The sequence below is a fragment of the Mauremys reevesii genome, linkage group 2 (genome assembly GCF_016161935.1).
Source record: "Mauremys reevesii isolate NIE-2019 linkage group 2, ASM1616193v1, whole genome shotgun sequence".
NCBI lineage: Eukaryota > Metazoa > Chordata > Testudines > Geoemydidae > Mauremys > Mauremys reevesii.
Window position 1 is genome coordinate 75,315,307 of NC_052624.1, and position 25,549 is coordinate 75,340,855.

The 25,549-nt window shown below is 43.0% G+C and overlaps 1 protein-coding gene across 2 annotated transcripts in view; it reads right to left on the reverse strand.

Annotated features, from left to right (window-relative positions):
- The window catches only part of OSBPL10 (oxysterol binding protein like 10), a 172,211-nt gene extending 147,431 nt beyond the window's left edge, over positions 1-24,780 (reverse strand). Inside the window, exon 1 of one of the 2 annotated variants that reach the window (XM_039525645.1) lies at positions 24,414-24,778. In XM_039525645.1, the coding sequence (XP_039381579.1) occupies positions 24,414-24,742 (329 nt within the window). In that variant the 5' untranslated portion in view covers positions 24,743-24,778. Of the gene's footprint in view, positions 1-24,413 lie in introns of both variants that reach the window. The other variant, XM_039525644.1, reaches the window with a different exon arrangement.
- Between the last annotated feature and the right edge of the window lie 769 nt (positions 24,781-25,549).

Genomic DNA, 25,549 nt, shown 5'->3' on the forward strand with positions numbered 1-25,549 from the left:
AGCCACTCCGGAAAGGGGCAGCAGGTCCAGATATTCGGCGGAGGGTCCCTCACTCCCGGTCGGCGCAAAGGACCTCCCACTGAATTGCCGCAGATCGCAACTGCGGCTTTTGGGGGGGGGGGGCTGCTTGGGGCGGCAAAACCCCTGGAGCCAGCCCTGGCCTCACCTATGAATTAAAAACCACAGCTGCCTCCCACAATCTGGAATTCAGTAACTAGAACATCCTGTAAAGTTTCCACATTATGAAATGCACAAAAAAAGACTCAAGGTCCAAGTTACAAGTCTCTCAGTCATCCGCCCCCACATCAGCACAGCACTGCACAATATCACCAGCCTCTGCCTCCATTCCTCAAAAGAGGACTCAGCAAAATGTCGCAATTCAGCTGTCACTCTCTTTGATCTCTGCAAGTTCAAATGGTTAGCACATTTATGCCTGCTTAGGTCAACAGGATGATTAAATCAGGGGAGGAAATTGGAATTCTTTTAAACCTGCCAAGTAGTTTAACTTGTTACCTTTTGTCTTCGGTGCAAAAAAAAAAAAAAAAAAAAAAAAAAAGTGGGGGAGGGGAAAATGGTTACATTGAATTGTTTCTCTCAATATAAGGTCCTAGTGAAGACAAGGCACAAGTAGTTATTAACTTAATATGGTTAGTAGAGATAAACTCTATACCCTCCACCCATCCCACCTGAGGTTTATTCCTTTGTAGCTACTTGGATAAGAATTATAGCACCTTGTTGCCAGTAGGATTTTCCAACAAGGTGGCTATCTCAAAGTAAAGACATGCCTTTTTTTTTTTTTTAGTGAAGACAACACAGCCATACAGTGTTAACTACTGACTCTGTGCATGATGTCATGACTGTCTGCACTAGCCTTTTTGGAGACAAAACTGACACCATTTCATATCACTAATGCTTCTGCTGATGCAGTGCAACAGTGAGAGCAGAGATGTAGACAAGGCACTGGTGTTTCTACCACGTTGTTCAAACCTACCCAAATGATACTAGTAGCAAATGGATGGATGATGGAACATTATGCATTACACATCTTCAGTCCCAGCATAACGAATACCAGGAAACTGGGGAAATATGTGAGAAAAGCACCAAGATGTGAGAATGTGATCCCAAACCAGTGAAGCAATCATAGAATATCAGGGTTGGAAGTGACCTCAGAAGGTCATCCAGTCCAACCCCCTGCTCAAAGCAGAACCAATCCCCAGATTTTTGCCCCAGATCCCTAAATGGCCCCCTCAAGGATTGAACTCACGCCCTGGAGTTAGCAAGCCAATACTCAAACCACTGAACTATCCCTCCCCGCAGTCTACTCAAAATCTTTATATAACACAGTCTTGCAAATTAATAAACTTCATAGCAATCAAAGTTCCCACACAAAAAATTAAGCTTGGATCCATATACTATTAGTCCTGTTTCCCTTCATTTATTTTCTAAAAACATTTTAAAATGCATGAAGTGCTTACTTGCCATTTAGATACATACTGTGTAACACACACTGCCTTTTTCTCTTTTAAAAAAAAAAGAAAAGAAAAGATTTCATCTTTGCCTTAAAGCATGAATACTGGACAGTAGAATTAATTTTATTAAGCACTGGTATTTAACAGTTCAGATCTAGCATACCTTAATGTTTTTTTACTGTCTTATAAGTACTTCCATTCGCTGCAATTTTTCTTCAAAGTTTTCATTAACAATTAGGGACAGGCATGCCCTTATGTCACAAAGCAATAAAATATCTAGTACTTATAAAGGAACATCAGTCACAATGATGTTTATCTAAATTCTGTGACTCATGTTCTGAACTGGCTGGCTAAAACAGCTGGTTTAAATGATGTGCATTTCATTTGTAAGAATTTTTAAATGTTGTGGGCCCAATTATTACAACAGGACCTCAAATTTACTCTAACTGAAAGCTCAAATGTAAAAAGGGAGTATAAATTCATAAGATGTCACAATAACCTAGAACAACAAATGTTGACAGGAAAAGGCACAAAAGTGAGAAAGAGACTGAATCAGTCCAAACAACAAAGCCTATTGGACTGGGTTAAGATCATGTTTAGTAAAGCAAGAAAATCAGAGAACCGGAAATCAGTGAACGAAAAATTGATGCATCAGAAATAGGCCTAATTGATGGACAAAATAATGAGAGGACAAGCTATTCCTTCCCTTGCTTCCGTTTTGGGTCCTCAAACAGAGACTTTGGGGGGGGGGGGAGTTTGCTACCACAATGCTGGCTAACTGAAAGAAGAGAGAAGGGAAAGGAGTGAGCTTCACCATCACGGCTCCCACCCCCACGATCTCCTGGGACCCTGGACCTTCATCCTACTTCTGAATGATGTTGTGACCATACCAGGCCAGAGAAGGGAGCCAGATGACATTGCCACATCCACCAACTTTGGCTAAATCCCAAACACCACCTGGGATGTGAGACTTTCTCTCATCCCCCCTGTGTGTGTGTTCTTTTTCTTCCCCACCTTATTTCTTCTCTTTCTTATGAGATGGAAAAAAAGAGGGATAGGAATCTTGTTTAGCCAGCCAAGAGTGTACCGTTTGCAACACTGCTGTGAACCTGTGACCAGAGACACATCTAAAAGCAATGCCATCAAGAGCCCAATGTTCATACAGGTTTGTCAGGTCTCAAAGGGACTGATAAAACCATGTGCTGATGTAGCCCCTGAATCTGACATTGCTGTGTGTTACCCCAGAACATGACAGCACTGCAGTCACCTTGTGTGTTCTGCCACTGCCAGCTAAAACCCAAACATCACATAGCTAGAAATAGATTTAGGACACTGAGAGGCAAAGCCATACAACAGCATGTTTGCGGTTCTGCTATCAGAATGGGAGGATGGGATAAGTAGTGAATGTACTGTGGAAATAGAAGGAATGTTTGGACACCCAACCTTGGTTTTAAGCACCTCTAACACCTTTGATATGTAGGTTTTATTGTTATGACTAGTCAAGAGAAAATTAGTAGTTTTGCTGAAACTACAAGAATTGGTGACCCATTAAGGGTTACTATGGTGACCCACTAGGAGTCATTATAGGTTATGTGCTATAAAAGTTTAGACAAAAGAATGTGCTTTAGTGCAGTCCGAGGAAGCTTTCTTTGGGTGTGGATCTGACACCTCAGTACCCCAGTAGCTAGATGGAAGGAGGGCCCCCCTTGAAGCCTGGCTGCTGATTACTCTAACCCATCTCTTAATTTTAGGTAAATGTAAATGTTTGGGGATGCTCTGAACCTAGTGGGACAGCATGTGTGAGTGTGCTTAAGATCTAATAAAAAGAAATTTTAGATAAAAGCACTCTGGTTTGTATCAATCATATATCAGACGGAAGCGCTGTGTCCTCATTGGTTTATTCCCGACACTGCCTGGAGAGAAACAGTAAAGTTACCACTGCTTTGGGTTCTGAAAACCCTGGGTAACATTGGGCCTGTGTTTTTCCAGCAGTGAGACTGCAAGCAAAAGTCAACACCAGAGACAGAAGCTACATTTTCTAGCTTTACTTTTCTTTTCTTTCCACTTCTATGTCTGTGTCTTGTTTTGCCTTTTAGAAAATGAAACTGAATTTTAACAGCAGCAATGACAGCTCTAGCCCATCTCAACTAACTTCCTCTTTTCCCCAAAAAGGACAGTTATCTTTGATTCCATCTATGAGACTGTCTAACAATGGGTTTGGGATTTTTTGGTGTGTTTTTTTTTCCTTTAAAGACTCTCTTCAGCTAAAGGGAAAGGGAACAAGGGATGTTGTTAAAATGAAAGAATTAATATCTTACATTTCAAATGCTTTACCTGTTTTTCTTTCTTTTCTGTATCTTTAAAAAAGGTTTAAAGGATTTTTAATGGTGTTTGCGCCATGGTACTAAGCAGGCTGTTGTCTCTGTATACCAAACCTTGTTTAAAACTCTTTGAAGATGGACAGTTTTAGTGTCATGGTAACACATTTGACTCTGTGTGTCCTTTATTCCATCCAAATACATACAACAGTCCAAGATATGGGGCACATCTTATTCTTGAGGCATGTTAAATAACTATTTACAAGATATGGTGCTCAATTCTGCAAGGACCTGAGAGTCCCAAATTCTCATTAAACAGTCACCGAATTATGCTCATAGTATTAACAACAACAAGAGTAAAAAAAAACCCACACAGATCAAAGAGATTGTTTGGAAATGGCAAAACAGACCGTGGTTTACTGCCGAGCTACACATTAACTAAGAACCATTTTAAAAAAAATAATATAGTAACTTTAAACCATACTTTAAGTTCCTTCATGGAAGCACCCCACTGCACAATTTGGTTTCTTCTTCATGGAAATACACTACTCATAGTCTTATAGAACCTGTTCTTTTATTTTGTATTCTGTGTATCAAATTGTTATGGCTTACTCTTCAGTACACACTTTGGGTCAGATTATGATCCCCTTACTCACATGAGTAGATCCATGGACCGCCCTGAAGCTACTCACAAGTAGCTGCTCCCCAGAGTGAGAACAGGGTTCACAACCTGGTACTTTGGGTTCATTAGTTCAGATTTTATGCTTTCACAGTTTGTCAGTTGTGATAAATGTCACCTAATATTCATCTGGTCTACCTAAAATCCAACACAGTTATAGCTAAAGACATTTTTGTCCACTGTTTTAAAGTATACATGAATATTACAGTCAAGCATCCTTCATGACATAAGATTTATTTCCTTTTTGGTTACTGAATATTTAAATTTAGTTTTAAATAGTTATTAATTCAGATGAGCCTAAAATGTTTTTAATCCTACAAAACTATATGCAGTTTATTTGCCATAGCTATGCAACACTACTAATCCTTCTTCCAGCTGACCTTGAAAAGGGGTGATTCTAGAACAGAGGCGGGCAAACTATGGCCCACGGGCCACATCTGGCCCGCAGAACCCTCCTACCCAGCCCCTGAGCTACTACCCCAGGGGGCTCACCCCCAGCCCCTCCCCTGCTTTTCCCCTCCCACGCAGCCTCAGCTCACCCCGCTGCCCAGAGCATTGCGAGCTCCTGGGGCAGCGCAGCTGCAGAGCTGCGGCCTGACCCGGTGCTCTGTGCGGCGTGGTGGCGTGGCTGGCTCCAGCCAGGCGGCACGGCTGCCTGTCCTGGTGCTCTAGGCGGCACAGCTGTAGTGCTGCCAGCCACTGGTGCTCCAGGCAGCATGGTAGAGGGGCAGAGAGCAGGGGGGGTTGGATAGAGGGCAGGGGAATTCGGGGTGGCAGTCAGGGAACAAGGAGAATTGGATGGGACAGGGAGCGGGGAGGGGGGCGTCAGGGGGCTAGAAGCTGGGTGGGGGTCAGATAGGGGGCAGGGCCATGCCTGGCTGTTTGGGGAGGCACAGGCTCCTCTAACCGGCCCTCCATACAATTTTGGAAACCAGATGCAGCCCTCAGGCCAGAAAGTTTGCCTGCCCCTATTCTAGAATCATAGAAATGTAAGGGTTGGAAGGGACCTTGAGAAGTCAACAAGTCCAACCCCATGATTTATTGAGTGACCTTTCTGGGCCTCGGTTTACCAATCTGTAAAACAGGTATAAAAGACATCTCCTTACCTACAGGAAAGTTGTAAGGTTTGAATTAAGTTTGTAAAGCACTTAAGCAATTCTCAGAAGGAATATACAACAAGTGTAAAATATCTGTTCATATACAAAAAAAAAAAAAAAAGGTACCAACGTCGGGCATCTTGTGATATAAAAACAAGAACTACCAAACTGCAACTTCATTTTACTCCATAAAATTAAAATAGTGATGTGTCTGTGCCATAGTAGATTACAAAGACATTTAAAGGTTAACTGAAGGCACCACAATAATTAAAGATGCATGTTCCAAGTCCCAACAACACCACATACAGCAAAATTACTGTTTTCAAGACAGTTTTTCATTTCAACTGAAAAGTAATTCAAAAGTAGAAACACCCAGTGTAACTCATAAGTCATGTCATTTAAATTAATAGAGTTAACTGTAAATTGGTGCATGCAAGACAATATGACCCCCTAGATTTGTACATTACTATAAGTGTTTGTCTACACTCAAAATGCTGCAGCGACGCCACTGTGACACTTCGGTGAAGACACTACCTACACCGATTGGAGGGGTTCTCCCATCAGCATAGGTAATCTATCTCCCGAAGAGGCAGTAGCTAGCACTGTCTACACCAAGATTTAGGTCTGTTTAACTGCGTTGCTCAGACATATGGATTTTTCACACCCATGAGAGATGTAGTTATGCCAGCCTAATTTCCTACTATAGATCAGGCCTAAATGTGAGAGAAATAGTTAGGGAATAGATAAAATCCCTGCAATATCAAGGTATGATAACCATCTGCCATAACAGCATAAGAAATACATGGTGCTTCCACCAGATAACTCCCAGATAGGAGAAGCAGTACAGACATTTGTTTCCAGAAGGCAATGCTCTTGGTCTGGAAGGTGCCAGATGCATCACTGTATTTACACCCTCTGAATTATCTGAAAGGCACTTGCAGTAACTACCCTAGCCAGAAACTGTAGTGATATATTCTAAGAAATACATGCTTATTTATAACGTATAAAGGTAGCCCAAGAGGCTTATTATTTGTATTACTGTAGCGCCTAGGGGCTACAGTCATGGACTAGTACCCCATTGTGCTAGGCACTGTACAAACAGAGAATGTAAAGATGGTCCCTGCCCCAAGCAACTAACCACCATTTTTTTTTCTTTATTTGCATTTTTCAAACTTCAGAAATATCAGGAATGCCAATTCACGACTTACTTGGTTTTGGAGGAGTTGATGAATACGTAATATTGTTAGCTCTGAACCTTTAATGAAGTGGGAGTTTCAATACTTAAAATCTTCCTCACACTAAAGTGTTAGTCACTGAAGTTAAAGACTTAAAAAAAATTTCCCTCTCATCTATTCATCATTCTCTCTCTCTCAAATCTTGTGAGGGCATCATTTAGCTGATTCTCCAATTATTGAGTTTTCCAGGCTAGACAGGATCTGAATTTTCAGTTTAAGAGAAAAGCAGGAACACATTGGAAGAAAGCTTTTCAGGGTGTCTTTATACACTATAAAGAAGCAAAAAGGCACACACTGACTCCTCTCTCTCTTTTCCTCTCCACACCAGCTCAATTAAAGCTTTGCAGAAACAGGACCTTCTCCTTCCCTACTCTACCACCTCAAAGCAGAGTGAACTTTCCAATTCTCTGTAGTGACCCTTTCCAGTCAAGCAAAGGCTGATGTTGACTTTATTCTTGAGGTTTCCAAATCCTGTCTTCCTGGCTGAAGAGACAATGCTATGATGCCAAAGACCACGTGTGTCAAATTTATTATCTTCATCTTAGCAGTCGATAAGCACCTAATACTGTCTTCCTGATAAAATATTCCATCCTTCTAACACAGACTTTTTAATAAACAAATTAAGAGCCCAACAAATTAGAGAAGCCTCCATTTACAGCCTACTACAACCATCACCTTAAGGATCATGGTTAGGACCTTATAGGGTGACCAGATAGCAAGTGTGAAAAATCAGGACAGGGGGTGGGGTGTAATAGGTGTCTATATAAGAAAAAAGCCCCAAATATCAGGACTGTCCCAATGAAATCGGGACAGCTGGTCACCCTAGGGCCTTACCAATTTCACGGCCGTGAAAAAACACATCATAGACCATGAAATAAGCCCTTCCCCATGAAATCCCATGTCCTCTTGTTCCTAGGAGCACCCCAGCAAAGGGGGCTCCTAGCTCTGACTGAGTTGGGAAGGGACAGGACTTGTCCATCCCCTGCACAGCTGCTCTGGGGCAGAGGGAGAAATCAGACCCATCTTCACCTCCAGGAACCTCCTGAGGCTGCAGGAAGCTCTGTGGTTGCTGGATTCTGAAGGCTGCCACCCTCACTTCTATGCTATCCCATGACCCCCCTACAACAGGTTTGCAACCCCCTTCCCCCAATTCCCTTTTGAGTCAGGACCCCCATGGTTACAACACATGAAATTTCAGATTTAAAACTCTGAAAATGTGAAATTTACCAATTTTCAAATCCTATGGCCATGAAATTGACCATAATGGACCCTGAATTTGGTAGGGCCCTAATCATGGTTGGTTTGATTTGTAAATTATAACCACTTCCAAGAGATTTGTGAGGTAATCAATTGCTGCTCTAACTGCCTGAATCCATCTATTTTTAAATAAGTTTTCTAAACATCACCAATCTAACATGCGTGAAAATCCAGGTCCTCCGCTTTTTTCTAACGATCTGTTGTAGTAAAGTAGCAAGAACATTACATTCTCAGCAAACAGCCAGTTGTGTGGGAAGTAAAGTACTGAGGTAAACCTGGTAACAAACTAATACATACCAAAGCTCTTAAAATTGATCAATTATTTACTAGCATAAGTGCTAATCTCACTCAGAGTGAAAAATAAACTATGCCCCCAGACTTCCAGCAATTTAAAGGAATAACAGTTGTTTTGTACTGTTTCTTATACACTATGTTTAATGGTAACATTAAATAGACAGCTGATAAAAATGGAGCTTCCAACTTCTTTCTTGCTGCTGTTGGACCTTCTTACCCTGGCTTCACTCCACTTTCTCTCTGTCCTTTCCTGTAACTGATCCCTCTGCATCTTCTCTTGAGTTTTCTTCCCTTCCACTCTTATCCTTCTCCTCCTCCTCCCCCAAGATTTCTGACCACCACACTTCTCTTTTCTAACTGATCCTATCACTCAACTCACTCCCTCTCCCCGCTACTCTCACATCCACTGGTCCAATTAATCTCATACCCAAACAACCTCCCTACTGTTTGCACTTGCACCTGAAAACTGACACACAAAGTCTGACATATTTTAAACATAATAGCCACGAGACTTAGACCACTAGCCAAAAACACAAACAGAAAATTTTGGTGATAGAAAGTGTGCCTTACTGTCCAAAAGCACCGTGCAAATTAGAAACCAATCTTCCTCCAGCTGTCAGACAAAATTAAGGGATTCCTAAGAATTTGAGATTCCTAAGAATGTGTGATCTCTGAACCCTACTTGGGAGGTTCCACTTTTCACATTAGCCTCTAAGGGGTGAGGCATCTAATGAATTTCAAGCCCCCTTCTGAATCATTTCTGGCTCTAGCAAGGGGTATTCGTCCCCAGGCCAGACCTTCCTGAATCCTGCTGGGAAGGAATGACTATGAAAAGGACTTGGGGGACCTGGGGGGTAATGATATTAACAAGAAATAAAAGACCTAATAAAGTCCTTGGATGTATACACAGAGAAATATCAAGTAGAAGTGGAGAAATGATTTGGCACTGGTACAACTGCTACCGGAATACTGTGGACACTAACGACAATTCAAGGGTGTTGATAAACTAGAGAAGGTTCAAAGAAAGGCCATGAGAATGGCTAAAGGATTGGAAAACATGTCTTTATAATTAAAGACTCAAGGAACTCAATCTGTTTAGTTTAAAGAGAAGGTTAAGGGGTGTTTGATCACAGTTTATAAGTAATACAGGGAAAACAGAAGTTTGATAGTTGAGGGCTCTTCAATCTAGCTGATAAAGGTACAACAAGATCCAAGGGCTGGAAGTTGAAGTGAGATGGAAAATAAGGCATACCTTTTTATTTCATTACAGAGAGGTTAATTAACCATTGGAACCATTTACCAAAATGTGTGGTGGATTATTTTTAAATCAAGATTGAACTAGAGCATATGTTAAAATCTAAACAGGAATGAATTCAGGGCCGGGCCTATGTTATACAGGCAGTCCTACAGATGGTCACATTGGTCCCTTCTGGGCTTAGAATTTATGAATATGCACATCCCTAAGGGTATATCTACAGTACGAAATTATTTCAAAATTATTCTATTCAAAGTTTCAGAAGCGATTTTATATATTCGGTCTTCTGTGTCCCCACTAAAGCATGTGAATTCGGCGGAGTGCGTCCACGGTACCAAGGCTAGCACTGAATGTCAGAGTGGTGCACTGTGGGTAGCTATCCCACAGTTCCTGCAATCCCCACTGCCCATTGGAATTCTGGGTTAAGCTCCCAGTGCATGATGGGGTAAAAACATTCTCACAGGTGTTTCTGGGTGTGCGTCATCAGTCGAGCCTCCCTCCATGAAAGCTATGGCAGACAATTATTTCGCACCTTTTTGGCGTGCAGATGTCATACTGCTTTCAGCAGACGGTGCAGTACAGTGCACCGCTTCTCTCCTGGTACTATGAATCCACCTCGCATTTCCTCTCATCTTTCTATGTAATCTCTAAGTATCTACTCTTTCTCTTCCTCATAAATCGCTTCTGCTGCCAACTCTGCTAAGCTATTGTGAACTGAGCAGCACATCTTCCGCCACCAACTCTGCTCTCCCGCTCTTGCCACGCTACCGAGATTCTCCATGTTGTCTGTCCTGGGCTCCCGCCTCCGTGACAGCTACAGAAGACAACCATTTCCTGCCTTTTTTCGGCTATCATGAACCAAACAGCACTACTTCCGCTGCCACTCAACTCTCCTACGTTCCGCGCCCTTTCTCCGTTGCAGTTCAGATCATTGTAAATACCTCGCGCATTATCCAGCGGTATGTGCAGTACCTGCAAAACCGGGCGAGGAAGCGACGACAGCATAATTACTATACTGATGAGAACATGGACTGATGAGTACTGCTGCCTTTGAGAGAGGAAGAGCAATACCATTCAGGCTACATTTATTGTGAACCTTTTTACCTGAACCAGCTATCACGGAAGTGCAAAATAAGTTTTGCCTTCCTAATATGGGTTCTATACAAATGCAACAGGACACAGCCCTGCACTCCTATCCTCTCATATAACACCTCCAGTTCTGACACCTTCAGTCTGCAACCATTGCTGTGTACTTTGCGTTTTATCAACCACCCTCTTACACAGTCCCATGTAGCAATTCTATTTACAGTGTCAGACAATTATAGGAGAGGAAAGAGATCTATCCATACACAGATTTTGCTTTATGCTGGCCCTGCTGGCCTCTCTCCCCTTCTTTCTCTTCTCCTCCCTTTCCACTTCCTTCCTGTGCTCCTTTTCTACTCTTGCAGTTAATGGGCTAATTAGCTCATTAGCTCTCCCCAGCCCAGGCTGACCTAGTAATTAGCTACTCCTTCCCTCAATCAGGCCCTCTCCAGGGAAACTAACTGGATTTACAGTGACCAGAGTGCAGGGTCAGCTGCTGGTTCTCAGTATTTTGTCACACACTGACACCCCCCCCCCTTGTCTAATGGAAAAGTTTCTCCTTCCCCAGACTCTTCCTCCTTTACCAGAGGTACTGTTCTCCTTGAGTCCTTCTTTGCCCCCAAGGTGGTCCTCCAGGGTTCCCTTATAGGGTCCACCCATAAAAATCACTTTTGAGGGTTGGGGTCACTTAGGGTGACCAGATGTCCCAATTTTATAGGGACAGTCAGGATTTGGGGGTCTTTTTCTTATATAGGCTCCTATTACCCTCTCCCACCCCCTGTCCCAATTTTTCATATTTGCTGTCAGGTCACCCTAGGATCACTCCCAGTCTCAGCCCACAAGTCTTTACACCCGGGGCAATCCAGTGGGATACACTTTCCATTCTCCCCCCACACACACACATACACACCTTGTTTTGTGCAAGAGCCCATTGGTAACACTCACCCTCCTGGTTACCCAGGATCTCAGCTTACCCCAGGCCTCCAAATGGCTTGTGGGGCCCCTCCTTCCATTGTTTGGGTGACGTGGCTTCCAATAACCGCCCAACCCTTGTCAAGTTTGAGTTCTCCTTATCCCACAAGGCTAATTCTGTATTTTCTTCTTCTTCCTTCTCCCTCGCCCCTTCTGTAAGAGGCCTCCATTGTCTTTACTTTCCCTCTGGCTTGTGTTTCTTTGTCTAGTGTGTTCCAATTCCTCTATGTCTAGCTTTTCCTTTTCCTTTCCCTTTCCCAAGGGTTTTACTCCCGTCCCACCCCAGAGTCTGTTTCCCTAATGGGAAGGCGCTCCAGTCAATGCCTAATACAATGGGATGGGAAAACATGTCCACAGACACAACCCATTTCCATCTAAGCTTCCCACAAACCCAGAAGGGCACCTCAGCCATAGGGCAGAGTTTCTTATCCCCATGGATGGATCCAAGCCACAGTCTTGCTCCTGGGAGCATCCAGTGGGGGTTCACTTATGCCTTCTTGACTAATGCATAGGCTGAGGCACTGTCTACTAGACTCCTTTGACACCTCCTCCCCATATTTACAGAAACAGTAGGTAGCTTCTTTTTCCATCTATGTCCATGAGTCTCTGCCCAACTGCAGAATTTTGCAAACCCACATTCCATATAAATCTCTTTCTTGTGTCTCCTTGATGCCCACACCAATAACAGACAATACCCTGAGTTGCAGCCCGAGTCCCCCTAAATTCTTCCCTCTTCTTTTCTATGATCTTTCCCACATTGGTTTCTCTGACCCTCCTCCCCAAATGTGGTTCTTTGATGGGGTTGTCCGCCTCAGCGAATTCTTCTGAGAGTCTGAATGTAGGATCTAGAGTGACCGGCTGATGCCCCCTAACCCATACCCTGGTTCTTGGGGATATTCTGCAGGAACTCTTCTACAGTTAGTGCATCCGTGAGCTCATCCACCATCTGAGGGTCCAGTCTCAACCAGCAGGTCGCCCAGTCCATCAGTTTCTGGGCAAAGTGGTGGGGCCATAACCCCCCAATCCATTTAATGGCCTGAAACTTTCACTAGTATTTTTCAGTGGTCTGGGATGTGGTCTAGGATGGCCACCTTAAACACAACATAGTCCCATGCTCACTCACAGCCATGTGGGCCACTTGAGCTTCCCCTGTCGAGTAGGGCCCTAGCTAGAGGGCCCAGGTTCCCTTGTCCCAAGCTGCACTGATAGCTACTTTCAAAAATAACCAAAAATGTGTAGGGGTCATCCACAGGGTAGGGACCATCTTACAGAGGCCTAGTGCCTGTGCCACACCGCCATTCTCCATCGCAGGATTCACCACACCTTGAAGTAACCGTTGTTGCATAAGAGCTTGCTCTCGAATAAAGTCATGTAGGCTTTTCTGTTGCTCAGCCTGCCAGGCAAACAAGGACTGTCTCTCCAGGTGGTGGGATTGCTGAAAGGCCTGCAGTGTCTTCTGCATCTCCTTCTACTAGCCATTGCAATGATGTCCTCCGTCACCCAGACTGCAGAACATTTGCACCAACTCCCCTGTCAGTTTCTCAGCACGCATAAGGCAGATACTGGACAAGTCCTTATTTGTGACAGGGCACAGCCCTTCACTCCCATCTTCTCATACAAATGGCTCTGATACCTCTGGTTTGTAACGACCATTATGCATTTCATGTTTTATCAACCACCACCCTCTCACAGTCCTATGTAGCAAGTCTGTTTAAAGTGTCATATAACCATAAGAGAGGGGAAGCGATCTCTCCATGCAGAGATCTCCCTTTAACTTTGCACTGGTGCTCACTCTCTCCCCACTTCCCTGCCCTGTGCTTCCTTCCTATGCTCCTTTTTCTACTCTGGCAGTCAACTGGCTAATTAGCACCTTAGTTCTCCCCAGCCCAGGCTGATCTAGTAATTAGCCATTCCTTCCCTCTCTCGGGCCCTCTCCAGGGAACTAATTGGATTTACAGTGACCAGAGTGCTGGTTCAGCTGTTGGTTCTTAGCACTTCGTCACAACAAACATGAAAATCTCTTACAGCAGAGCTATAAAATACCACAAACCTTAAGATAAATACCAGAGTGTTTTAAAAGGAAGTTATGGGAATGCATTTTATATCATCCACCTACAGCTGTGAGGTTAACAAATGCAATGTACTTTCATTTTCATTACTCACTGTAATATTTTGATTTTTTTAATCATATTCTTTTTATCGTTGAGACCTAGAACTTATGGCCAATTTCAGCAGCTTCTATATACAGACTGCTAATTAGCTTTCTCTAAATGTATTATCAGAGGACAGGCTAGAATTTTAAGGTGATTTATCCCAGGAGAAACTGAATCCCAGATGCAAACATCCAATGAAGAAAACACAGTTGCCCCAGTGACTTTATAGCAAAACCTTTTTTAAAAAAGTATTATATATACACATTGTATATGTATACTCTCCAGTGTAGGGGCAATGGATTTTATTATTTAATTTAGTCACTGTCATTTGTCCTATGTCTTAACACAAACGCTAAGTATTCACATTATTTTTTAAATGAACTAATAGTGCATGTGTGTGTTCCCTCTGATCACACACACCCCCAGAGGGTGTATTATCCAGAGGAATCGCTGCTCAAACAGCAAGGGGAGCTAATCAGAGCAAAACTGAGTCTATGGGGCTTCAATGTTAGTGTTGACTGTGGGAATTTGCCACTTCTTTTTACTGTCTGAAAGCTCAGCATGCCATCACAGTGGAAGGAAGGCTACTGTACGTTGTGTGTGTTACTTCGCTCCCTCAGGAACAAAACTGCTGCTCTGGTTTGACATGCACTCCCAAATCCCAGATGCATTGACTGACTGGAAATGTTTGGGTCCTGTTTGTTTTAAATTTAATTTTTCTACAGCTCCTATCACTATACTATCTGATCATCTTGTATACATAAATTAATTTTCACAAAAAGCATAGACAGTGATATCCCCATTTGACAAATGGAGAACTAAGGTACAAACAAGTTATTTGCCCACAGTGACACAGAATGCCTGGGCTAGAGTCAGGAACAGAACCCGGATCTCCAGAGTCCCCAACAAATGCTTTAACCCAGGGGTGGGCAAACTTTTTGGCCCGAGGGACACATTGGGCTTGCAAAACTGTATGGAGGGCCAGGTAGGGAAGGCTGTACCTCCCCAAACAGCCCCCTTCCACTTCCCGCCCCCTGACTGCCCCCCTCAGAACCTCTGACCCACCCAACCCCCCCACTCTCTCCCCTAACTGCCCCTCCCAGGATCCCCACCCCAGCCCCACCTAACCCCTGTTCCCAGTCACCCAACCCCTATCCACCCCCCCGCTCCCTGACAGGCCCCCTGGGACCGCCCGCCTATCCAACCCCTGTTCCCTGTCCATCCATCCCCCGTTCCCCGCAGAACCTCCGACCCATCCAACCACCCCCTGCTCCCTATCCCCTTACTGCCCCCCCAAAAAAATCCCCCCCACCCCTTATCCAAACCCCCAGCCCCCTTATCATGCTGCTCAGAGCAGCATGTCTGGCAGCCGTGCTGCCAGGCCGGAGCTAGACACACTGTCACTCTGCTCAGCAGAGCGCACAGCCCCACCGCCCAGAGCGCTGCCCCTGCAGCGGCATGGCTGCAGGAGAGGGGCCGGGAGCTCAAGGGCCAGGCAAGATGGTCCCACGGGCCGGATGTGGCCTGCGGGCTGTAGTTTTCCCACCTCTTCTTTAACCACAAAATAATCCTTTTTCTCAGCTCCAACCTGAGACTGAAAGCAGTCTTCTATTAAGCATTTGTTGTAAACACAACTGAAGGATGAGACACAAATGGATGGATTTGTTTGCTGGCCCTCTAATTTGCTAAATTCCACCCCTGGTTCCACTTAGCTGCTTGAGGAAGACTCCATATGGCTGACTGTGTAGTAGAGGCTCTCCCTGAAGTATAATGTTATCTATTTTGCAAATCCACCATTCTATTAACAATTTCAAAGGAACTTGTGTGAGGCAGAGCTATAGTTCAGAGATACATAGAGGGAAACTGAAGTTGGAGGCTTCAGAGCACAGGTACTGATCAGTCGAACACACATTTTCCTAGCAGGCAGCGGGTAACTACATTTCATTGGTATAAGCTAGGTTTCTGATCATCCCAGGTGGCAGAATTTTTCCTAGAGTGGCTGAGGAACCACTCTCCCAGCAAAGATGGCCCAGAAAGACTAGAACATCTATACATCAGTCATTAAGCTATCAGAAGAATAAAGGCTTCAGTCAAGAATCTATATGCATAAGTGTACTCTCTCTTTGGACAGTGTTCCTGAAATATCATTTATCTGATATGCAATTTTTTAAAAGCAGGTTTACCATTAAATCTAAAAATAGAATTACAGATGAAAAGTTTCTAAAAAAAAGTTCTATATTAAAAAACACTCTAACCTCAAATGATGTATCTATTGGGGAAAAATCCCAGATACATTTCCGAGAGCAAAAGGTAAAGAAAGTAGCTCAGGGAATACATCAAACAATTTACTTTTGGACATGATTTTTTTTTTTAAAGTGTTCAGTAGTATGTCTTCGTTATATGTATTTTCCAGGTAAAATCTTGGCAAAGATTCCAAATTTGACTTGAAATTAAAACTCTGCTTTGTGACAAAATTTCAGCAGCATAAAACATATGCTGGCTATCAGGTGTCCACCTCGTAAAAATTCCCATCGATGTGTTTACCATTAGTAGGAACGCACTGCTTTTAATCATTTCCAGCCCTTCAACATGATATGGTAGGATAAACAAACAAACTGGCACTTGAAAAAACAGCTTTATTTACAGGGACAATTTTATGAATAAAAACTACAGCAGCATTTTAGTCCTCTCACCTTTTCTACATGTTTGTATGGCAAAAGCATTAATTTGCTCAGTTACAAGCATCTGAATTACAATCAAGGTTCTAAAACGTAAGCAGGAGGTTTCTACCTTTCACCTTCCCCACTCTCCTCTATTCCATCTGCAGTCCCTTAATACAAGAATCTCCAGGGCCACTCCAGCTATGATCAAGCAACAGTCCCTATAATCTATGATGATCTTTGTATGTATTCTGGCTATTGTGAGACTGGGCCATATCAGTGGCCTGTTTAACGTGGATTCAGATGATAGTATCTCAGAGTCTCTTACCTCTGTACAGCATGTCTTGCAGGACAGCTGTAAGTTGCTTTTATTATTCATTAACAACATTGCACACAGCACTGTACAGAAATGCAGGATACATATCCCCTGATTCAGGGAGCCTTCATGCAAAAAGTGACCCATGGGTAGAGGGTCAACCATATCAGGGTTGTTTTATATAAAAAAAACTTGAAAAGTGTTATATGTTCCCACTAACAAAACAAATACTGTTCTACCCCACTCCCAATTGTTCTGTACATTTAGAAGCATGACAATAATTATTTCATGATCAGTTTGTTTCTCTTGGGCAGACATTTTTACTCCCACATCTATACATATACAATTCTAATCATATGGTTCACATCTGCTGGTGACTATCTTCTGGGTTCTAATATTGAGAAGACAGGCCTTAAAAGTACCACTCAAAAGAGAAATTGGGCCATAGCACCTATGTCCAGCTCCACTGTCTCAGACTCATTCAATTTCCAACCTGCCCTGCTCAAGCACACTTTTCTCATGATCGCCCCAGACAAAGACCCCCAGGAAAGGGATGTACAACAGCCACCTCAAGGCTTCAGTAGAGGTCAGAGTGCCTAATCTGCTAGGTCATGGAAAAGCAAGTCACAAAGTCTCCAGCAAAACAAGATTTCAACGGGGGGGGGGGGGGGGGGAATGTGTTTGCAAAATCTGACAACTCCCTCCACCTTCCATCCATCCTCAGTTTTCTGACCAGCTCTGCCACTACACTTTGTCCAGGGAGGTGGCAACTAGCAGAGGTTTCAACTACTCCCAAGCACCGCAGATACCTCCATTCCATAGCTCGAGGAGCTTCGCAGGTGGTCAGCATGGCTGATTTGGAAAAGAGAAAAATCCTTTAAAAAAAAGTATGTGTCCTGAATTAATCCTTCCTGTCCTACTAGATCACAATTTCTCCTTCTCCAACACATTTATGCAGTTGCTAAATCCTGTTTTTCCTCTACATCTATAAAGTCTGCCTGGTCCACTATCAAAACCCTCATAGGCCTTAATTTTCATGTCAACCACTGCAACCTCCTTCTTTATGGAATCCCAGACTTACCCCTTCTGATCCATCCTAAATGCTCCCATCAAAGTCACTTATCTTGCTTTCTGCTCAGCCACATCCATCTCATCTTCAAACCCCTTCACTGAAGCTGCTTCTGACATCAAGCTCCATGCTCTTACTTCCTAGCTCCTGCTTCTGTTCTCTCACCCCTTATGTTTAAATGCCAACTTCTGCTGGTTCCTGTGCCATCTTCCATGCTATGTGATGGCCTGAGCCTCTTTTCTGATGCAATGCATTATGCCTCTCCTCTTTCTTCCTTTAAGTCCCTCCTCAAAATAGAGCTCTTCAAAAAGGTCTATAAACTCTAATTTAAGAGAAAAGTGTTCACAAAATAGTCCAAAAATAAAGTACAATTTTGCTCACGTCTTCCATCCTTTGTCTACTTGTAAGCTGAGTCAGGGACCTTATTCTCTTGTCTGTAAAGCTCCTACCATATCTATGAATAGCAATTATAGCAACACTGTTCTGCAAAACACCCTGGAAAATGGTTGCTGACATTTTTAGGAGGTGCCATAGCAGTAAGTATAGTCAGAGTTGCACGACAGCTGGGAAAAAGAGATAGATCATAAGAACAATGAAAGGACATGGTAGCAATTTCTTCAGTAACATAAGAACTGTTTGGGATTGAGGGAATTAGTTTCTTTTCTGGAATACACTTCCCTTGATTTCTGAGGTAAGAGCAGTCAGACTGCAACTGCTCTTCTAGCAAGAGGCAACGAACAGGACTGTAGTAGCATTCCAGCAGGGGGAGTGTGAGCGCAAATAAAAATAAAATACAGCCTACACTGAGCCTTTGTTGCGGAATGAGCATATCTAACTCAACAATGATGCCCAGGAGGAGGAGGAGGAGAAGAAGAAACAAAAAAGGTTACAGGACAGTTAGGATATGGTTCTCTAAGAGAAGACTAAGGATACACTGAAAAAAGTGGTGTAGAGAATATTTATTGAGTTACAAAATAAAATACGAGGAAGAACTGATTTAATGCAGTGTCTTCTCCAAGAGAATTCAGAAAAATAAGGAACGGAATACATCCTCTCTCATCCACACAAAGTAGAAATAATAACATCCAACAACTCAGAATTCATCTATCTCTGTGTCAGTTGTACATTCTTAATGATCTTTGCCCGGCCAACAGCATGCAGGGATTTGTTCATGTTTGCAAAGAAAACCTTCCAGATTTAAAAGCCTAGAAACATTTTCATTTAAAAAAAGGAGAGAGAGAGAACATGCGCTCAGAATTTGCATTTAGCATGGAAAGATTACTACTTGACCCAAGCAGGTGGATTTTCAAGACTTGTTTAGAATTTTTTGCTGAGCTACTTAAGATCAGGATGGTAAGCCACAAGCATATTAAGGGATACTTTCATTAATACCAAATTAGCTGATTGAAAACAGGTTCTGCAGTAGAATTGTCATATGCCATAGGGACATATTCTTCTATTCAATCCACACAGCTAAAAGAAGTAAATCCAATCAGAAATATTTTATGACAGTGCATCAACTCCAGAGAATATAATTATCACAATTACAGAGCAGAAAGATTAGATGCCTAAGCATCTCATGACACCCACAGGTGTGTGAGCACGTTAAGGTGTCCATGCTTCAGGCCAAATTCGGCTCTTCTGCTCTCTGGATTCTCGCCAGTGTAGACCCAGATGGATTTAGTGAATCCAGTTGAATAATTCAAGAATTTTACTGATATTACTGAACAGGTTTTTAGTCATCCCTATCTTGTTTATTGTTTAAGTACTTGCTCCAATATTAAAAAAAAAGTTGAGAGTGACTTTTCCTTTTGCATGTTTTAAACTAAACAGTCTTCCTCATTTTAAGATTAGACTATTCTGAGGCTATTAGACCGCAGTGAAGAGAATCATTTTTTTTTTTAAATACAAGTCAGTATACTCTCACAGGATTCACTTAACAGGATGCCAAATGAAGTAACTTCACAAAGAGGACCAATTCATCTTCAGACCTGCAATTGTTTCAGCTAATGGAAGTTAAGATTTTTTTTAATTAATCTATATATAGTACGCCAACTGAAAGAGAGCAAACAATAAGTTGTGTTGGGTACCTTTTTAAAATAGCAATGTCTGTGGTATATCTGTAAAGAGAATATCAGTGAAAATGTGATTCACAGTAACTGCATTCCTAAAGGAATTCCTGTTTCATTTAGATTTTAAAAGATAATCCTGGCATTCAAAAAAATAGGTGTTGGGCATTCTAGAGGCTTTTCAACTTGAGCATAATATGGTAACCTTAACATTAAATGTGTTAGGATTATATAGGTTAGTGGATAGGGCCAATTGACATAAAGGCTACTGATATCTAATCACAGGATTTGGATTAGGCACCTTTAAAATTATTTGACTTTTTAAACTGAATAACAGTTTTGGTAAACTGTGTCTCCAGGACTCCAGTCCACAAATGGTACTGACCAAATGACAAATACGCAAAAGGTCAAATAGACACGTAAACAGTTGCTTGATACTGAACTATAAACTGAGTTTGGGGTGTTATAAAAAGAGCTACTTGATAAATACAATACCAACGAAAAGCAAAACTTACTTTAAACTCTGATTTCTAGAAAATCCTCCACCCCAAACAAGTCCTTTTAGATTCAGTATAGTTTGTGGTCCCTGGTTGAATAACCCAACTGTAATTCAGCAGAACTGCTCTACTGACATTATAAACCTCTTGAGCAAAAACAGATTACATAAAATATAAACATAGTATAGTGACTGAAAAAGTGTACTAACACAGCATGAAAAAAGAAACATGATTGCTACAAGTTGCAATGTCACTGAATCTATTAAAACAGAATTATTTAAACAAGCATATTTTAAATTGTATAGTTTCTCCTGATGTTTTCAGACAAGGTAAGCATTATAAATTAAAATTATGCCTTTGTGTTTCTTGTTAATGGATGTCTTGTACATTTGGAAATTGACTCCTATAATTACCATCTAACAGTTAAATTGCCACAATGCCCAGAGACCCAATCAGGATCAGATTGTTCTAGGTACTGTCCAAACACAATCAAGATACAATCCATGCCCCAAAAAATTTACCATCAGAGGTCTCTATTCTGCAATCATATCTGTGACATCAGACCCTTAGATCAAAGAAGAGACCCATTTAATTGGACAAGGATCCACCCACATACGTCCCATTGCCCAACTGAGATCTAAGAAATTACTCATTACTTTTACAAAAAGGGGTCAGATACAAAGGCAGCCTTTAATTTTCAGAGTTATGCTATCAAAAAGTTGTTGTTTTTTAAAAGAGGAAGATTTTCACCAAGTAGGGGACTGAATAATTCAAGAGTAGGTGGTAAGATGACAGACTTTTCACCTCCAAGAGTCCTGACCAAATCCAACATATGACAGTAGCAACTGAGCTGTTACCACCTGATGGAAGGTCAGTGGCCTACCAAATGAGTTGATGAAACCAATCCAGTTGTATTGTGTTTGTGTTGGGGACACAAATCCTGGAACAACTAGCATATTTATTGGCAGTTATAACAAGGGAACCAAGTCAGAAAGCAGTAGTGGATTGGGGAAACACTAACATGGGAAACGCAGGGTCTTTATTGAACAAGAATGTTGTGGCAGCATAACATCACTAAGCAACCATGGATTAATTTTCTAAGTCATTCCCTCCAGAAATTTATACATATCCTTTACCAAAGGCTGCTCTATGGGCTTGAGATAGAACTAGAGACCTTTGCCAATGGCACCTATTGCAAATAATCCAGATCTTAACCCAAATCACAAATCAGAGACTTTTAAATGTTTAACTCATTTAGAGATAAAAAAAATTTAACTTTAACTGGCCCACTCTCCTGCAGTACTAGTACTATCAAGTTAGCCATTATGTTTCTCAATTTTCTAGAAAAAATATTTAATACAGAATGCTAACTTTAATAGAAATGATGGTAACTGTTCATTCAGGAAACAAAAATATATATAACTAATTTAGATCAATCTTTTCAGACAACTTTCCTAACAAAAGAATCTCCATAAGCGACATGCTGGAAAAGGACCTGGATATACAAATTACCCAAGAGAAATTAGGTTTGATCCAGAAAAGAGGACCAGTAATCTCTGTCGGTAGCACAGTAAAAGAACATTTGTCAGATACTGTTTCAATCTGACGCTAGTAAGATTAAAAAAAAAATATAGATTGAATGGTGATAAATGTTGGTGAAACTGTGGTGAAAAAAGTGATTTTATGCATATATGGTGGACATGGATAATCAGAGAGTATTGAGATGCAATCCATAGCCAAATATCACAAATTGTTGGAGATATATATTACCAAATGATCCACTGGTAATCCTCCTGGGGCTTCCTACTGGAAATGATAACACAAAGGGAAACGAGGAATTAATCGCTCAATTGTTTGTAGCTGTTCGGCTATTGATAGCTTCTCACAGGAAAAAGAAAAAAAATAGTCCAACTGCAGAGAAATGGTTCCAAAAAAAAAAAAATCTGGGAAGTTGCTGTTATGGAAAAATTAACACACCAATTATGTACCTGGCAAAATAGAGGACAAACAGATACTTAGATATTTGGTTACCTTTTATTCAATACTCAAAGTATATTCACCCTCAAAAACCTCAACGTACTTGTCTGGTTTTTTTGAATATTAACATGTTATAGACATGCCTGTCTGTAAAATATGTGTAATCAAAGATTTCACAAAATTTAATGAAATCACAAAAAACAACATGATGCTCACTCTGTAGTATGGTAATATCCTGTGCACACCTTCCAGCCTGGGGATGAGGAATGCTATAACTAGGTCTACAGTAGCAGTTTTAGGGAGGGGAAGTTTTCCACCACTTCTACTTCTGATTCAACTCCATAAGTGACAGTAACTTTGGTAGCTCCAGCAGTGATAATGCTCCCATGGACACTAGCACTTTTACTACTTTGTCATTTAACACTGTTGCATATCTAAATGACACAGTGTTAAAACACCATGGTCTGCCGAACATTAACAGCACTATTTCTTCCACAACTGTTACCACTGGCTAGGCACCCTGATGTCAGCAACAGTAGAAATGTATTGCCTGATACAGAAAAGGTCCCGTGTGGAAGTTTACCCTGTTCTATAGGTAAAGGTCCTCACTCTCCACAGCTGCCAATCCAGTACCTTTCATAAGTACAAAAATCTAGCTACTTAAAATAAAAGGGAAAGAGGATGAAGTTTGATAACCAGAAGTGAAAGAAAAATAGATAATAATAAATCCTCTCTGCCCAACTCCATTACAACAGACCCCAGTACAGCACTATTAGGGCCACAATCCCAGTTGTAATAACAGTTTAGGCCCTGATCCGGTACTGTGTTGGGTATGAGCAGATTCCCATTGCAGTCAGTGAGGTTCCTTGCCTGCGTAGCAGTCTGTCCATACCCAAGAAACTGCAGGATTAGGATCGTAGTCTGTGTGTCCATGACGAAAATAAATTAGACTTGTCAAATCAGGACATAATGAAATTAAAACTTTATTTTTGTATGAATTGTCTCATTCCCGCCTCCAATAAAATGATCACCACAGAAAATACTATTTTTCTATTTACTTCTCAGTGCTAGTTTCTTAACTGAGGCAGAATATTTTATTCCATAGTTTGTTTGTTTTTTAAAGTTTTGCAGAACAAGAAAGTCAAAAGTAATACACTACAGTATATAGTTTAGATCTATTTCCTAGTATTCCTACAGAACAAGGTTGAGAGGAGGGAGGAAACATGTCACATGCACTATTCACAGAAAGTTGTTTCTTCCATCCCTCTAACTCAGGGTTCTCAAACTGTGGGTTGGGACCCCTCAAGGAGTCACAAGGCTATTACATGGGGGGAGGTCGAGAGCTGTCAGCCCCCACCCCAAACTCCACTTTGCCTCCAGCATTTATAATGGTGTTAAATATATAAAAACATGTTTTTAAATTATAAGGGGGTCCACACACAGGCTTGCTATGTGAAAGGGGCCACCAGTCCAAACGTGTTTGAGAACCACTGCTCTAACTCCCTAAATACACACATACCATAAACGTTTTTACATTATATGTTCAAACACCAGGCTACCGATCAGACCCCGCTTGCAAACCTGCCACCAGGAAGATGTACCAGCCCAGGCACATGATCCCCTCGGCTTCCCTTTGCCCAAAAAATCAATGACAATGAAAATACTAAGGAGACCCCCCTCACCCATGTAGAAGAATGAAGGAGGGATCTGCCCCAGGGCAAGTGGCTGAGCTACATACATACACATACATACACACATACACACACCGCTCCACCGGCCTAACGGGTCAGCGGTCCCTCGGCCAGCTCCGCAGAGCAGCATCTCTGGGGGACCGGCGCGTCCGAGGTCTGGGCGAGCCGAGGACCGGGGTGTCTCGGGGGGGGGCTGGTCAGCGGAGGCCTCAGCTAAGGAGCTCCTGCCTCAGAGGGTGCCGGGGTACCCACGCCGAGAGGGCGCCCCGCGGCGGTGTGCGCCCATGCGGGGAGCAGCTCCCCGCTCGGGGCCGGGGGTTACCTGCTCTGCCAGCCCTGGAGAAGGTTGGTGTATTTGCTGAGCGCTCCCTCCAGCGTCGGCTCCCTCCTGCGGCCGCTGCCGAGCGCCGGCCCCCCTCCGCTTCCTCCCGGGCTCGCAGCTGCCGAGCTCGGGCTACTGCTGCTCCCTCCGCCGCCGCCTCCTTCCAGCCTGCCCGCTGCTGGCCGGCCCGGCAGCCCGCGGCCCATGGAGGAGGGGGACGAGCCCGCCGACGTGGGGCGGCTGCTGCTCCGGCTGCTGCTGTTGCTGCCACCGCCTCCATCCCCACTGCTGCCGCCCTGCGCCGCCGCGGCCGCCGCCACCTTCTCCATGGAGCCCGCCGGGCCGCGGCTGCTGCGAGTTCCCGGGAAATGCCTGACTCACGCGCGGAGCGGGAGCGGGAGTGGCCGGGCCAGTAAGGGGAGCCCGCCCCCTCCGCCGGTTACTAGAGCAAGTTGGGGCGGTGGCCACAGAACCGCCCCCAGCCCGGAGAGACGCAGGAATCGCCGCCCTGGCTGGCACTCGCTCGGGAGGCTGCTGGCCCGGCCGGGGAGAGTCCGAGCCAGGCCTGAGAGAGAGCACAGCACCCGGAGTGCACAGCATGGTGTGTAATAACATAGCAGCAGCACACAACACACACACCATGTAACAGCCACGGGGGAGAGCACAACTTGGTGTGTAACACGCAGCACCAAACAACACACACCATACACACTGTGTAACAGCCAGGAAGGAATGCACAGCAGGGTGTGTAACACAAAGCACCACCACCAGTGAGGAGAGCACAACATAGTGTGTAACACACCACATCCATATACACTACCATCCAGAGAGGAGTGCACAACACGCAGCATTTCACACAGCAGCACTACTACACACATGACAGCCAGTGAGAGGAGTGTACAACACAGTACTTCAAAACACACAGAGTACCTACCACAACACATATACAGTATGTAACATATAGAAGAATGCACAACACACACACATACATAAGCAGTATTGCCATCTCCAAGCATTCAAGAATCATGAGTCAAATATTGTAAATCTACCAAAAATCATGAGATTGGCTTAAAATCATGGGGTGTTTTAATTATAAGTTGGAGGGGTTCTTTGGCTTTTCGTTTCCGAGCTTATAA